General features: G+C 38.4%; 3 protein-coding genes across 3 annotated transcripts in view; 2 read left to right on the top strand and 1 right to left on the bottom strand.

Moving 5' to 3' along the window:
- c12.2 (von Willebrand factor A domain-containing protein c12.2) overlaps positions 1–17314 on the top strand; it is a 99044-nt gene that overhangs the window by 28694 nt on the left and 53036 nt on the right. The gene's annotated exons all lie outside the window — the stretch shown is intronic.
- LOC149090857 (putative RNA-binding protein 18) lies at positions 1250–2416 on the top strand. The gene is made up of 2 exons (XM_089264213.1): positions 1250–1411; positions 1466–2416. The coding sequence occupies exons 1-2, from the start codon at positions 1250–1252 to the stop codon at positions 1763–1765; spliced, it is 462 nt and encodes a 153-aa protein (XP_089120339.1). The 3' UTR covers positions 1766–2416.
- Positions 1318–2593, bottom strand: LOC149090856 (small ribosomal subunit protein mS25-like). Its single transcript, XM_089264212.1, has 3 exons — positions 2343–2593; positions 2092–2286; positions 1318–2021 (listed from the first exon to the last, which is right to left on the bottom strand). Exons 1-3 carry the CDS (start codon positions 2477–2479, stop codon positions 1850–1852), a joined length of 504 nt encoding a protein of 167 aa, XP_089120338.1. The 5' UTR covers positions 2480–2593; the 3' UTR covers positions 1318–1849.

The raw sequence follows: 17314 nt of genomic DNA, 5'->3' as shown, positions 1-17314 counted from the left end.
CTTATATATTAATATTTCCTTATATTGCTTTTACCGATATACGTACAAATACATAACGAAAATAACTAATGTTATACTTTAAACTACTCAATAACTTTGTAGATTCGTTTTAAAATGAATTTTCATAATGATAACATTGTGTCGGCCCAATCTACTGTCATCAAATTTTGTTAGCATATGTTGCTCAATGGTCAACAGGGCTTATCGCCGTATGCTTCGCCACAAAAACACATAATGCCACTTCCTGTTCTATGGTCTTGGTCGGCATTTCTTTTTTGAACTCAATTTTCTTCTTTTGGGCGAAAGCATAAAGGGCCCCGATGTGCTTCTTAGAAGTTGCATGTGTCCGCAAATCACATAATTTAGCGTAGATGGTACACTTATAATAGCTGCAATAAGCCCTCATCAAATCTGTTACGTCGTTTCTCAACCACTTCTTTTTGCTTATAATTATATTTAGGCATTTTTAAAAATCAGCCAATCTATTTCACCAGTCTATGTTAGATCTCAAGTTAGTGGTTAGATACAGATGGAATTATTGCACAACTAATGGTAAGAAACTTTAGTAGTTGCCAAATTGTTAGTTTGTCAATGAATCGGTCATTGAGAAACTTTCTTGTGATAACTAAAATCAGATATTAAAAAAAAAAGAAACTGTTTTGATTCTTAAATAAGCCAGATTTTCCGCTATCCGCAATTCCCAAATTTTTTCCGCTTTAACACTTGAAAATAAGCCGAATTTGGCCGAAAATTAGCCAAAACGACAACACTGATGAGTAGTATGGTAATACGCTGCAACAGCCTTATTGACTCCAAATGTTAAATAAAAAACGGCATAGCGAGTTAAGTGAATAAAATTTATAAATACAACTAGTGAAACACAGGTTTAAGTTATTGTTTCAACTATCGATAATTTAAATAAAACAGCAAAAATGGCAAGCGATGTAAGTTAAAAAACTTTAATGCAAAGTAGTATTTTACAATAGTTAAATATTCATTTTGTAGAAGGTCCCAACTAACAATATTAAAGTTAGTGCGAATGCAGACATCGCAGATATTTCTGAAGAACATCGTCGTATCTGGGTTGGTAACCTTGATTCACGTATTACCGAGTAAGTTGTGAGCTGTGCATTTGTATGCGATTTACTTTCTTTCCTCTGAATTTTGCTAATATATACTGTTTCTTTGATAACAATCGGTTTCAACTTCTCAAATTAATGCAAAAATGCGGCGCCATTGAAAGTTCGACATGTTATTTCATAAGGGTGGCCCAATGGTAGGACAGTCGCGAGGGTATGCCTTCATTACATTTAAAAAAAATGAAGGTGCTAAAAATGCACTTATAAAACTAGACGGATCAAATATTGGTAGTCGTTCCATAGCTGTTCGTCTTGCTAAGAACATAAAATATGTAAGTGAATTTCTCATCTTCCTGGAAAACAGATTTTGTACTTATAATTTATAGGATGATCTTCAAAGGCCCAAGCCTCGACTTGAAATACCTGCGCTGGGCCGAGGAAAGCGCGAGGATAAAATTAGCAAATCGGACGCAATTCGTGCCATAGAAACAAAACTTAGGACCCTAGAGCGACAGACAGATGACAATTTGGAACTAAACACCACACGCGAAGAAAATGTTCCCTTCATTCATCGTTACCAATTCAACAAAAGTCGTGAAGACGCACCACGTACTAGACCACACGGCAAATACAATAAACCTAATCCACCGTCATCATATCTGCGTCAACTGCCCAACCGACGCTAACATGGAACTATGTAAATCACACCCTACTACTTACATAACTCACTTTTAAATTGATATGATTTTTTGCTGTTAAGATATGATCTTTTATTTTTGCTCAAATTTAAATTTTCCACGCATTTCTTTTGGTAGTGGCACTGTTCCAGGACAGTACGTTTGCCCGGCTATTTCACATATGCAGTGGCGTTCGCAACTATATCCAAAATTGGCCGGGTTGTCTTTACTCTCTGCCAAACGCGCCTCGGCGACAAGCTCCTCACTAAAATTAATGATAATAATATAATTAAAGGCACTAATGATAAAGTTAGCCCGTAAACGTAAATAAATACCGAGTTTTTCCAACAACGTTGATGAGATGCTCAATGATTTCGTCTCGACTTTTAGAATCAATATCGACCATCATATCTCGTCCATCCTCAAAGAAACAGCGTACAAATGGCGACGGTGTCATATTCTTAAGAGTAATGACCTGAACATTTGGATTTCTGTATTGTATCTGTGGAATGTTCCAAAACACGAAATCCCTGTAAGAAAATAAACATATCATTCTATATATCACTCTATTACAATATACGCTTACCTGGCGCCCGCATGGTGATTACCATATGTATTGTAACTAACGCTGAATATACGCACCCTTTCCTTTAAAACTAATTTGCCCGCATTTAAATATTTTAATGTTCGTCGTAAGGGCTCTCTTCCTTTCATAAATGGCATTTTAAAAGGGAAATATATTTAATTAATAAATAAAGAACAAATTCGCCGCTTGTGTAATCTAGTAAACTAAATATCGATATATCCAAACACAATGCATTCCGATAGATATTTGACTCTTCACCGTGATTCAGATATCGTTGGTAATGCAAAATAAAGTAGAGGTTTGCGTTTTCAGATTGTCGTTTACTATACAGCAGCATGGGTTTACTTTCCAGCACTGTTAAAAGACACACTATCACTCAATCGTGACTTTCCAGACTAGTGCTGCAAATCCAGCGATAGTATCGATTGACTTTTTTTCGTTAGATAGATCGATGGAATTTTCTCGATGTCGATAGATCGCTACAGACACCAAGCCACATATAACCACTGACCAGACAACACATACATATATTATTTTTTTTTTTTTTTTGTAAAAATTTTTTATATTTTATTAACGAGCTTACTGCTACCATAATGGCAACTTAATCTAGTTCTACATTAAAAATAATAACAAACAGATCTAGACTTAGATTACATATTTATGTGTTCATTTTTAATATTACTTTAACATTACTATTAATATTATATTAATATAGTTTTGTTTTGTGAAATATTTTTCTTTTATATTTAATTACGTTATTATTCTTTTGGGCAAGTCCGTTGGGTGGCACTTTTTGAGACGTCTCTTCCTCGGCTTGGCAGTTAGCCGTCTGGCGAAAACGTTGCTGTGGCTGTCGAGACGTTCTATATATCTTGCGGAACGTGACTGTAGGACATCTCCCACCTTTGGAACCTTTAGATCCTTTTCGATGTCTCGAGTCCTCATGTACCATGGGGCATCACAGATTCGCCTCAGGATCTTTGCTTGGGCGACTCTAATTTTTTCCAAGTTTGATTTGGATGCAATGCCGTATATGATACGATCCAGGATCACTCTCTCTGCCATCTTCCCTAGCGCCGAAAGTAAGCTGATTGGACGGAATCCTTCAACTTCGGTGTGGTTTTTTCCAGGTTTGGGTACCATCGTGATCAACGCCATCTTGGAGTAACACCAACCACCCAATGGATTTTTAATTGGCATTTTCGGTATAGCGACCCTTTTAAACCGACTTGTAAGTTTCCAGAGTGTGTAATTGAAAGGTGCATCGGGGCCCGCACTTTCTAGTATTCCATCAATTTTCTTTCGCTTGACTTTTGCAGCCGATTGGAAGCCTTGCGTAGATCTGGTGGACTCGAGTATCCCCAGTTCTTGAGTATTCTCTTCTTACCCTTCGTTTGAGCCTTATAAGCGCGTCAACATGTGGGGGGAGAATATCTCTTCGATGTTGTATTTGCGAGCATTGGGTACTGGAGTAGCAGAAGATACAGCTAAGGAAACGTTTTCTCATGAAGATTGAGATTGCATCTTCAAGATCATCCGGACTATTTATTTCCATGTTGAAGTTGGTTTTGCTAGCCAGTTCTGTTTGAAAAACTTTTACACATGAGCCTCGAGGTAGAATATGCTGCCTCTTAGATTTGCTTTGGTGTGCAGAATGCACTGTTGCTATGATAGGCAAATGATCCGAGGAGAGCTCATACCTTATTTCAGCTGCTAGCTTATTTCTCTCAATCCCATTGGTTATAAAGAAGTCCAGAGCAGAGGGTGTGAGTCGAGTGTTATAAGAGAAGAAAGTTAGCTCACCAGTGGCTAGGATTTCGCACGTACTATTGGCAATGGCCTCTTGCAAATGTTGTTACCCCACCAGGGATTCTTTGCATTAAAATCACCACCAACTATGAATCTGTTGCCCAAGTTGCTCAAAGTCGTCTTTTGTCCACGATTGGTTGGGAGGCAGGTATATTGCAGAGATCTTGATGCAACCACCTTGGGTCAATATGCTCACACTGGCAGCTTGTATGTTCGGTTTTGAGATAGCTTCGTGCTCCACATGAGAAATGTTCGATCGAATGAAAAGAGCAGATCCGCTTTTCGCTGTTCCACTGGGGTGAGCAGCATAATATTGGTCATAACCTGGCAGATATACTAAAAAGCCGGGTCGCATGTGCGTCTCAGTAATGAGCATTATATCTATTGTATTGGCACTTAGGAATAGTTTTAGCTCTTCAATGTTCTTCGCTAAGCCCCTTGCATTCCACAATCCAATTTTTATTTGTGGACTGTTCATTTTGAGATCAGCTTTAGAGCCAGGTCACGAAAGGCTTTGTTTGCCTCAATCGAATCCTGCATTAGTTTGAACAGTTGATCCATTCTGCTGTTTAGATCAAATATAGCTTTTTCGAGCTCTTTGAATTTGCTACCAAACTGCTCATACTCAGGACAATCTTGCACCTGTGAGTTGACGCGTGCGGCGTTCGTCTTATTATGTTTCGGCCCACGCTGCCTAGTTATGTCAGCATAGGAGAATCCACCTCTAACTGTAGCATTAGGAATGAATTGAGTTTTGACCGGTGGTTTATTACTTTTGACGCCGTTTAGCATCCCTTCTTGAGGCAATCTTGCTGGCGGCTTAAGTTTTTTGCTCAGCTCAATTCTGACTGAACAGTTTTCGTAGCTAGATATGTAATCGCCACCGCAGTTAGCGCATATTGATTAGACAACACATAGATTATATATGTAGAACAAATTTTTCTACAGCTCGAAACTGTTAAGTTGGTCGACCACTACACTTCGTATTTGCTCGGCTCGGTCGCTGGAGGTTCGAGCAGTGAAAATACTGCACGACAAAAACAGTACGCTGTGAGCGCTCAATCGAAATGGTCCCAATTCCGTATGAAGCACAGCTGTGTGCCATTTTTTATACTCTCTCTCTCAGTCCCTTTCTCTTGCTCTCTATGGTCGCTGAAATCATCACTCTCAGCCGCGTACAAAAATTGAAATTTCTGCTCGCGACGATCCCAGCTCTTTCCTCTTGAGTGAAAGCTATACCGAAATTTGTAAAGCGTTTGCCACGTTCATACAAAATGCTAGCTTTTTCATGATTAATTCTAAAAAGGGTATGAAAGCGTTGATGCTCATCATGAAAATGTTTTCGCGATGAGCATGCACACACACACACTCTCCGTTACTACATGTACTATGAGCGTTTGTATGCCTGTGTGCGAAGCTCTGGCTGCCTGTAGCAATTTTAAAGCCCGGCATTTACATTTGGTCGATCATGAGAAGTGCTCGCATACATACATATGTATGTACATATATACATTTGATTGTGTGCACGCATGCGATGCGATGCTCACAATTATGGAATATCACTAGTAGAAGCATTTGTATGCCTATGTGCCTTTCCATGTGCGTGTGTGTATGTGCATGTGTGTATGTATGCGAATTGAAGAGGCGCGCTTTTATTTAAGTAGCTGTCTAACTAAAGTGACAAGTGCATTTGCCAATTCTTTTTAGAAATTTTTTTTTACTTGCATGCACCTGTATATGTATATACATATATGAACAGATACAAAGGATTGAAAATCGCATTCCATTTTGTATACTTAACTTAATCAGGTACTACATTTTATTATACTCATTCACGAAGTGAATTATTATACTCATTCACGAAGTGAATTAGTATATTGGTTTTGTGCAATGTATGTTTGAACGCGTCGATTTCAGAAGATATAAGAGCTAGAGACTTCAACTTTTTTTTAAAATGTCCGTAAATACAGCGCGCATATCGAGTTTTTCACTAAAAAACGATAACTCATTCCGATACTTTTTATCGATAAAAAACCTTATCGAAGATCACTTAAATAATTATATCTCCTACATCTTTCAAGCTAGAGTCTCCAAATTTAAAATGTATATTTACCCCCCACCCCTAAATCCACCCCCTCACCCTCATCTTTGTAAAAGTCGTATATCAAATACTAGAGACTTGTGCTTCGGTATACACATACTATTCGATTCAGAGGTTTATTAGAGACTAAAAATAACATAAGCATATACGCTGCAGCGCAGGTAGCCGAATATGGACTTAAAGCATAACCGAAGAAATGTCCGTTATAATTAACAGAACCTAACATGAGAATAATGTTAGCAAAAGAGATAGACATTCAGCGTTGTTTACATACATAATTTTAACACTCCTCCTCAACGCGATGTCCACTTTACAAAAATGTATCATTTTAACCCTAACATTCCTGTAAATTTCTCATGTTTAACTTTACATAAATTCTTCGTTAATACATCTGATATCATTTCATCTGTGGGAATGTACCTTATATATATTACATTATTTTTGTACATTTCCCTTACAAAATGGTACTTTATTTCAATATGCTTGCTACGCGAATGAAACTTTGCATCTTTAGCAAGGCATTGTGCGCTCTGATTATCGCTATAAATCAGCACCTTTGCGATTGGCCCGAGCTCCATTTCGTTGATCAATTTTCTAAGATATACCGCCTCCTTGGCTGCCGTAGAAAGTGCCACGTACTCGGCTTCTGTGCTACTGAGAGCGACTAAATTCTGCTTCTTTGACTCCCAAGAGACTGCTGCTCCAGCAAGGTAGAATGACCAACCCGTAAATGACTTCCGGTCGTCACTGTCGCCAGCCCAGTCTGCATCAACAAAACAGTGGATAGGCACACCCGTTTTGTTATAGTGTAGTCTCAAATCTGAGGTACCTTTTAGATATCTCAATACCCGCTTGGCTGCAACCTCATGCTCCTTGTGCGGATCTGCATTTCTCTGCGCCAGCTTAGCCACAGAGTGTATTATATCTGGCCGTGTAGTCAACGCCAAATACAATAACGAACCAATGAGCGATTGATAGCGTGTTTTATCCACCTGGCCGCAGTCAACATCATCGCACCTCGTCTGGAAGCCAATTTCCAACGGGGTCGCGCTTGGCTTGCACTCTTGCATGCCGTAATCCTTCAGCAGGTCATCAATGTACTGCTTATGGCCTATGGAGAGACTACCAGTCTTTCCATTTCGCTCAATCTCCATTCCCAAAAAGTAGTGCAGCTCACCACCATCGACCACATCGAATTTGTTTGATATGAGCTGCTTAATGTGGGCCACATCTTCTTCTCTGGTACATGCAAGTAAAAGATCGTCAACATATACAACAATAATATTTAAATACCCTTTGTTTTTGTTTGTATAAATGCATGGTTCACTTGCACATGGAACGAAACCAATCTCCAAAAGAGTGCTCTCCAGTTTTTGGTTCCACTCCCGACCGCTCTGTTTCAAGCCGTACAACGATTTCTTCAGCTTCAGTACGCGCTTGGGATAATCAGCGTCGATAAAACCCTCTGGTTGTCGCATATACACGTCATCGTGTAGCTCGCTGTTCAGGTATGCTGCAGAAACATCCATCTGGTGCAAGTGCATCCCGTGCTCGACAGCTAACGCAATCACCAATCTGATTGAGGAGTAACGTGCAACTGGAGAGAACGTTTCCGTGTAGTTAACTCCGTATTGCTGTCCGCATCCTTTCGCGACTAATCTAGCTTTAAAACGCTGAACGTTGCCATGCTCATCACGCTTGGTGGTAAAAACCCATTTACAACCAATAACCTTTTCGCCTGCGGGAAGATCGACCAGACTCCATGTCTTAATGTTTTGCAGGCTATCATACTCCTTCTGCATCGCCGATTTCCAGTCTTCACAATGTTCTGATCGAAGTGCCTCACTAACACATGTGGGGACAACAACATTTCGAGCGTCTAGTACATTCAGAACATTGTACTCTTTTCGTGGACGACCTGAACGCCCAGTGCGAACAATTCGTGGTCTCCCTGGACCTCTTCTTCCTGTCACCTGCTCCTCCTCAGCATCTTCTTCGCTATCACTTTGCCACTGTCTATCAATAGCTGGACTTTGCTGCTGCTCATCAGGGTCGTGACTTTCATCATTTTGCTCGCAATCAAGTTTTTCCCCTGGCTCAAGGATTAGCACATCTGACTCACGTGATGATCCTTGGTCGTGCTCCAATCCTTTCCTGAATTTGTGCTCTAAAAACACAACATCTCGGGATAACGCAACGCTTCTCTTGACAGGGTTGTACAGACGATAAGCTTTGGCGGTTTCAGAGTAACCTACCAGTATATGCTGCTCGCCTTTTGCTGAAAACTTGTTTTTATGGTTTTTATTTAATACAATGGCTTCCATACCAAATACTCTTAGATGAGAAACGCTCGGTTTTTTCCCATACCAATCCTCATATGGAGTTTTGCCAATCAAAGCTGCGGTTTCAGCCCTATTGCGTAGATACGCAGCCGTCATTATCGCCTCGCCCCATAAAGATTCACCAACTCCAGCATGCACCATCATACTTCGCGCCATCTCCACCAGTGTTCTGTTGGCGCGTTCCGCCACACCATTTTGTTGTGGAGTGTGGGGAACAGTTAGTTGTCTCTTTATACCATGGCTCGATAAGAATTTTTCAAATGTACCGCTCAGGTACTCACGCCCGTTGTCGCTTCTTATAGCCTTTATGCGTTTTCCAGTTTGATTTTCAGCTAATCTTTTAAAGTCCTTAAATTTCTCAAACACATCACTTTTATTTTTTAGCATGTACACCGACATATAACGCGATTTATCGTCAATAAATGTTGCAAAATAACGCGCTCCACCTTGTGATGTCGTACGCATAGGACCACAAATGTCTGTATGAACTAAAGCTAGTAATTCTTTCGAGCGATTTTCTGACACTTTGGGAAACTTCTTCACGCAAATTTTGCTTTTTGCACACGTTTCGCACACAAAGTCATTTGTATTACACACACTAGCTGTAAGTCCATTAACCATGCCCTTTTTAATCATTTTGTTTAGGCTATCAAAGTTTAAATGACCGAACCGATCATGCCATTTCACCAATTGATTCATATTTGCATTCACATTAGCTGAAACTACATTTTTCATACTACTTTCAAATAAAAACAAATCGTTATGTTTTTCTGCAACTAGCCAAGTGTCATTGTTACCGTCTTTAACAAACACTTTGTTTTTCTCAAAAATTACTTTTAACCCTTTTTCAGTTGCTTTTGACACAGATATAAAATTGCATTGCAATTCTTTCACATATAAAACGTCGGCCAATTCGATCGTTTTCTTTTTCCACTTAATCAACACATTCCCGCAACCTTCAGTTTCTATGTAATTATCGCCTGCTAGTTTTATCTTCTCTTTGTGCTCACGCATATTAATAAACATTGATTTGTCCGCGCACAAATGAGCCGTAGCACCACTGTCCACACACCAGACATTTTTTGTCAATTGGATTTTTCCAAGAAAAGAGAACATCGAAAAAACCGTTTTACTGTTCTTTTCGGTCGTTTTTTCGCTTTCGTTGTATTTATCAACCTTTCTCTCTCTTAATCTGCACTTCGCCGCGAAATGCCCGTTTTGCCCGCACAGCCAACACTTCACGTCTTTCGGGTCTTTCTTTGTCTTGTTCCTTTTACCGTTTGTTGGACGCGACGAAAAAATTGTATTCTCGCCCTTTTCACCTACTTCGCCTATGTTGCGCCTCTCTCCTTCTTCCAACAATTTGATTTTTAGAGCGCTAAATGAAGGCAATGTGTCCCGTGTTTCGATAGCGACCACGAAATTGTCCAACTCTTCATGTAAACTTGCTAGTAATATTATTACAAGCATTTCATCAGCCACCTTCACTTGTATTTCATATAATTTTTCTACGACATTAGAAAAATTATCCAAATGTTCACGTACACTGTCTGTAGCTGACATTTTCATATATAACAATTGCTTGAACAACTGTACTTTACGCGCGGGTCCCGAAGGCATGTGGATCTCGGACAATTTTATCCAAGCTTCTCTCGCGGTTCCACAATGCTTGATACAGTTTATCTGCGATGCTTTTACAGACAACAAAATGCTAGCTAGAGCCTTCTCATCTTTGCTATCAAACAACGCTTTCTGTTCCACTGTATCGTTCTCATTTTTCAATAACCGGCCACATGTCACCGACCACAAGTCAGAATGAATTAACAAACTTTTCATCTGCACTGACCACGCACTATAGTTTTCACTATCTAGTTTCTCAATTGCAAACATTGAACTCATTTTGCACAAATTAGTTTAACACACGCTTTAACTAATTAATCGAGTCTCATATGTGTTTTTTCCAATCACCAGCACAGCTTTCACTTTTCGCTGCCTGGGCCCATAACCTATTCGATTCAGAGGTTTATTAGAGACTAAAAATAACATAAGCATATACGCTGCAGCGCAGGTAGCCGAATATGGACTTAAAGCATAACCGAAGAAATGTCCGTTATAATTAACAGAACCTAACATGAGAATAATGTTAGCAAAAGAGATAGACATTCAGCGTTGTTTACATACATAATTTTAACACATACATTTAAACATCATGATTACGTTCTGAAAGTTTCATTACGATCGTCTAGAAATTAAATTATTCAACAAATAAGTTCTCATAATATTGCCAACACTGCACTATGGGTAAAAAGTCGATTTTTTTGGCATTAATTGTAAATGAAGAGCTAGGAACTTGAAATTTTAGGAATATATTATTAATATTAAAAAGAAAATTCGGATTTTTTTTTTTACAATTGGGCGTGGCATTCAAATTTTCCGCCCCTTTTACATATTATATTAAATTAAAAATCATTACCTGTGGGCTCAAATTATTTTAATAACTTTTTTGTACACCTTTAGCAACTTTAAATTATATTTTTATTATATTTCATTCAACTGCAAGCAAATATTAATATTTGAAGACTCTTAGGGATATATAAACTATATGCGATATAATTTTAAACTGAATGGTCTTCATTTTCTTCATCTAATTCAAAATTTAACTCTAAATTTTTATTATCTATGTTTTGATCTTCATTTTCCTCATCCTCATCCTCATTTTCGTCTTCATTTTCTTCTTCAACTAAGGTTGGCTCCATTAAGCCTTCAAATGTTGCTGGTAATTGAAAATTGGGATCTTCCAAAAGTTCAATAACTTATTTTGGGATTTTTTTTTTTTTTTCGCGTTCTTTTAAACTGAGTGAAGAGAGAAGTGGATCAGATGAGTCTAAAGCCCTATTAAATATATCAGTTAAATTCTCTAATCGGCTTCATTTCCTGGCGTGAGATTTCTTATCATTTCTATACAGCTTGTTCCGGGATTCAGACGCGTTTTCTCCTAATATGCCATCAGAAATTATGCAAGTGCCCATAATTTGGTATCCATGCACCAAAATTTTGTGAACATCATTGATATTTCCACTTCCATTAGGCCTGGGTTTATCCACATGAAGACCCATTTCATCCCATAGCCTCCGCTTAATTTCTTGTTTACGCAATGATACCTTTTGTTTGTCGACTCCATATTGCAAATTCGTAGAAGAAGTTCTAAAAATTTCCGAAGTACCGAAGTACTTTCCAAAGTACATTCACAATCAATTATCACCCTGCCTTCAAGCCACCTAGCATGATGCATTTTAAACCTTTCCAAATTCCGGTTGCACTTTGGCAGATGCTTCTTTATATACTCTACAAACTGCTTTACTCTTTTATCAATTAGATTATTAATATTTTCGCTAATATTATTGTTAATTTTTTCAATAATAAAGTTTTTACCGCGTCTTCTTGGCGGTTGTTGTTGGTCCATACCTCCACAAGCTCTGCACGACAAAACTCGTTTTTAACTGCAATAACTAATTTTTTTCCAAAAGGAACAAAAAGGAGCAAACGAGGTTAATAGATTCCGAACCTGGACATAATACACAACAACTGGTATATCAAACCTCTGTGAAGTGGTGTGCTGCACAAAAGTAATACTCCACGGAACACAAGTACATTTGTTAATTTTTAGCTAAAAATACACACAGACAACACACTGGACAACTGGACAATAACACAATTACAATCAAAAAGTAATAGCAATAACTTATTGTACATACCATTAGGTACGTTTTCCATTATACACTTTTTTTTGTTTATGTTTACACAAAAGCTCCACTTTAATTGCAAGTTGAACAAAATTTCCCGCGCTTTTTATATATCAAACGCAACTATGCAACAGCTGACTTTGAGTATGTGTAAAATATTATGGTAGTCGCTAAATTTTTAAAAAAATACTTTTTAATCTAGTTGAAGTATATATATTCAATAAATAAAAGAAATTTTAAATTGTAAACAAAATTTTTTTTGAATAAATGCCAAAAAAAATCGACTTTTTACCCATAGTGCACTGCAGCGAAACCCAAGCGCAATAGGTTATAAATTTATATCTCCTACATTTTTAGAGCTATAGTCCCCAAATTTTAAAAATATATTCCAATGCATTTTATACAATTTCGGTTTTTGTTATATTTTGGATACCGGCTCCAATTCACCAGAATCCCCAGTGAAGGTCAGATGCTAGTATAGCTAATTGTGAATGATTTGACATGTTTTTTTTTTAAATGCCAAATATTCAATAGAATATGTAGATCATATGCTGAAAGTTTCATTAAATTCGGTTTAGTCAATCGACGTTAAAAAATAACAAAATGTTTGGCCAATTAACAAACGCACGTGCTGCAGCAACAGCAGTTTTCCAATACGTGTGCACACATACATTCAAACATCTTCTAGCACATTCTTAGAATCACATCAGCAGTTAGTTTCGTTTAGTTCTGCTAGATGGCGTTGCATCAGTGAATCTATTTCAGTTTTGACATTGCAAATAAGAACAGAGGAGTGCACTGCTGCCAATTCAGCTTTTTTCCCGTCAAATTTGGTTTTTTTCCGAAGACAAATTGCGGGAAATATTAAGAATTGCGGGAAGCGGGAATTCTGGCTTTTTTGAAAATGAATTAAGCTTTTTTCGATTTTTTTTAATACTTCGATTTTTTTTAATACTGAAAACATGTAGCATCGCGGTTGCCACTTGTAAGAAAAGAGCATGTAGAATCCGATATGTACAAGGGGTATGATTTTGAAAAGAAAATCAAGTCTTTAAATATCGATGCAGGCCTCGAACAAGAAATTCGTGCTCGCTGCTCTTCTTTTGTTATTGAACTTATCAAGCAGCTAAAGCAGAGGTAACCAATTTTTCTGATTCTTCTACCGACCTTTAAATAATTTTGATTTTATCTGCAGGCTCCCCGACAATTTTAAAATCTTAAAAAACATTGACGTTTTTTTCCGTTGATAAAATTGTGTCAACTAAAAGAAAAGTAATTACAGTTTTGTTGGAACACCTCCAAGTAGACAGAATAGCCGACATTGAGCGGCAGTACTATGATATTAATCTAGTTAAGTGGGGAAAACGTTAATGACAGCTCCGAATTGTGGAATGAAGTCTCCAATTACAAGGATTCTGGCGGCAACCGCCGATTCCTTGACTTGGCAGCTGTTGCCCTGCAAATGTTTTCATTACCATGGTCCAACGCGGAGGTGGAACGCGTATTTAGCCAGCTTAACTTGGTAAAGTCCAAGTTAAGGAACTCAATGAGCCTAAGCACAATAAACAGTATTCTTAGCATAAGGTAATATTTTATTGAGAGTGAAAAGATGATACCGATATATATATTACTTTTTTATTTAATATAACACACAGATATGGTTTGCGAAGACTGGGCAAATGCTGCTATGAATACAAAGTTCCTTTCAAATTATCTTCGCATGATAGGTACTAACAGGTCGTACGATTCTGAAACCGATGCTAGTCGCGAAGAATTAGATAGCATGCTAAAAATCTTGTAAATTATTAAAAAAAAAAAAAAAACAATCAAACCATAAAAACCGCTTTTTTTTAGGCTTTTTTGTAAAAATGTTCAGCTTTTTTTTCCGTTTCTTCTATCTAAAAGCAGCTTTTTATTCTGGTAAAAAGTTGGCAGCACTGATTGGGGTCCGTGTCGCAAATATCCATTGATTTTTAAAAAACATATTGACCCAACTGAGCGATTGGTTTGTTGTTGAAGCTTTGCAATTATCTTACGTTTTGTTGTTGAACATGGAGAATTCACAGCAATGTTCCATCCTGAACAATGATCGTTTTGTGATAACATATGTGTTCACTTGCTTGAAGGGGATGACAATGCCTGAATCCTTAATGTTTAAGGCTCAGAAATTCCTCACGATGATCATTTACGGCGATTAGTGGTACGTTTATTGATGTTTTGTGATTTCTCGAGAGGAGACCACTGGAATAGGTATCAAGTTGTACAATTCCAGCATCTGTGTGGATATAAGTGGCAATGTTATTTGGAACACAGCGTGCCTGTTTACAATGGCTCCTTCGGCTTGCATCATTTTATATAACTGGAGCACATTTCCATTCGTACTGGGAACTTGTTGTCCTATTTTTAATGATCCTTCGATTGTTCTAATTGATCTCGCAGTTGGGCTTGGCGATAGTAACAATTGTGTTGTGTCCAACACCCGTCAAAACCTTAATAATTTCTGTTTGCATTCGTTTGAAGGTTTGCTGCTGTTAATGTTAGTTGGCATTGTCAGAGATATATACCAATGAAACAGATTATGTTGGGCCTTCTCTGTAATCATGGCGTTAAATTGGTCTTCCATGTTATAATAATAATAATATGGTGGTAAGCAGCATTGTTATAAGACGAGGGCATCCAGGGTGTTCTGAGCCGTTTTGCCTTTTGGTTAGCCGAGGGATCATTTCGTAATATTAGAGTGAATGTTTTTGTTGCTCATCGCCTTGCTCATCGATGGCTAGTAGTGGCGCCAATTTGTGTATGGGCCATTTGAAAGTGCCATGTGCTGTCCTCACATCGACCACTCGTATATGGTTGTCGGGGCCGATGTATACCCTTTGAATTCTTCCCATAGGCCATTGTCGGCATGCTGCGTTGTCCTCTTTGATGAGTACCAACATTCCTTCTGATAAGTTTGCCGTTGATTCTGTCACAAAGATTGTAGCATTGTCGCAGCGTAGTGTTTGGCAAATTCCACGGCGTCCCATAAATCGCTTAAAAGCCGCAATGAATTTGTCAGTGGTCAAATCACTTACTGTTTTCATATGAATAGCCTTAGTTGCAAAGCAGCAGAATATCGCGATGTGAGCCTTGTCTGGGCGCTTTCCTCGAACTTTATGATGAATCCAGAATGGACCACAGTAATCAACCCCAGCATTTTAATGGTCTTGCTGAGCTGACACGTAGTTCCGGTTGATTTCCCATTAATTGTTGAAACATCTTTGGTGTTGCTCGAGTAATGTTCCGTGCTAATGTTTTCCCTCTAAGTGTCCAGTAAATTTGCCCTTGATTTTGCAAGTAGTGCTTGTGGTCCACAGTGAATGTTTCTATGTGGAGTTCTCGTAACAGAGATTTGACAATTGGGTTATTGTATAGTATCAATATCGGATGTTTCTCATCAAATGATAGAGCTGATTTTCGATCCTACCGCCCACTCGTATGATGTTACCTTGTCTAGAAACGGTTGTCATAGATTTGAGGTTTGCTTTTGTGCTTACTACTACTGAGGCTCGTCAACTCCTCAGGGAAGTCCATCTGAGGATCTTGCGTAATATAACAATCCTGGCACGTTCCAACTCCTCATGTGTGAGTGTATTACAATTTTTGTTTGGGTGTCGTAGCCGCATTATATATTCATAATGGGTGTAGTCTTCGGAAGGAATTTTTGGTGATTTATAGAGTAGATTACATCACTTGTTTTGTAAGGTGGCTCATTTATCCACCTTACATTGCGTTTATTTTGTAGCCAATAAGTTGAAGCCAATAGATATATTTTGTAGTGTAAGTGTAGTTGTAAGTAAGTGAAACTGTTCGATTATACTTGAATTATACTTTATAGCAGATAAGTATTGTGGTACAAAGTAAGTACGTGATAAGTAGGATAAATGTTAGTTTGTAAAGTAGTGCTAATTCAGTTAATGAAGCCGTGGTGAAATCTGCACAGCGGCAGAGGAAAATTGAAAGAATCGTGCAGAAAGGAATTAGTTTTGAGCACCCGAAGCAAACAGACGGGTTTGGGTGATCGGGAGTATTTTCGAAGCGCAGAGCGGGCGGCGCGCGGTTTCTTTGATTAGATCGAGTAGTGTGGTAATCTAGGCTGGGACTTGAAATACTGTTTAATAAAGTAAGCATACATGAACATGGTCGTGTACTCATTTATAGTTAACTTGGCCTAACCGGTCAACCCCTTAACGCTAATCATAATTAACCGCGTGGTGCTACCTATAAGAACCCCTCTCCCATTTTTCTAACGCTGTATGTCCCGTAATAACTTATAAATTTCTTGTAAGTTATGGCCCTGGGTAGACTGAAACTTTGACCCCGGCCTAAGAATAATGTGTAACCTTACAGTTTTAGCGACAGGAGCTGTTTACAGCATTTGGGTTTCTCTTTCGTCCCAATGTGTCGTTAACGCTGGGCATTTTGACGAACGGCTCTGGCCATTTTGATGGTGATCCATGAAGGAATAATGGCCCGTGTAGCCACAAGGTCGTTGAATCCAGATTCTTCGCTAGTGTTCCTCGTGACAGTATATCTGCAGAGTTGTTTTGTGAGGAGACAAGACGCCACTGAGTTGCTGTAGTCAATTCCTGGATTTTCGCAGCTCTACTTGTGACAAAAGTTTCCAAACTTGATGATTGCGAATTTGCAATCATCAAGTTTGGAAACTTTTGTCACAAGTAGAGCTGCGAAAATCTATGATAGCACAATTCTTGAATATGTCCATAAATGTGCTGAATTGCAGCTACTTTTCATATTAAGGTCCTTTCGTACTCGAGCAGTAAGTTCCGCTTCTAATAGTGCTGCACAGAGTTCCAGACGAGGCAGTGATTGCCTTAATAATGGTGCTACCTTAGATTTCGCACATAACAAGCGTACGGTTATTCCATTGTCTTTGTATGTCGCCCGAATGTATGTTGCAGCTCCATATGCCTTTTA

This window comes from Drosophila navojoa, chromosome X, assembly GCF_054131105.1.
Source record: "Drosophila navojoa isolate 15081-1374.11 chromosome X, UAZ_NAV_1.0, whole genome shotgun sequence".
Taxonomy (NCBI): Eukaryota; Metazoa; Arthropoda; class Insecta; order Diptera; family Drosophilidae; genus Drosophila; species Drosophila navojoa.
Note: the sequence above shows the minus strand (reverse complement) of the source record. Positions and strands in the feature narration are given on the sequence as shown.

Excerpts from the sequence above, each read along its gene's own strand:
- LOC149090857 (XM_089264213.1), top strand. The coding sequence starts at position 1,250 with ATGTTATTTCATAAGGGTGGCCCAATGGTAGGACAGTCGCGAGGGTAT. Across the intron at positions 1,412-1,465 it reads TTGCTAAGAACATAAAATAT|GATGATCTTCAAAGGCCCAA; the intron begins GTAAGTGAATTT and ends TATAATTTATAG.
- LOC149090856 (XM_089264212.1), bottom strand. The coding sequence starts at position 2,479 with ATGCCATTTATGAAAGGAAGAGAGCCCTTACGACGAACATTAAAATAT. Across the intron at positions 2,287-2,342 it reads AATCACCATGCGGGCGCCAG|GGATTTCGTGTTTTGGAACA; the intron begins GTAAGCGTATAT and ends ATTTTCTTACAG. Across the intron at positions 2,022-2,091 it reads AACGTTGTTGGAAAAACTCG|TGAGGAGCTTGTCGCCGAGG; the intron begins GTATTTATTTAC and ends CATTAATTTTAG.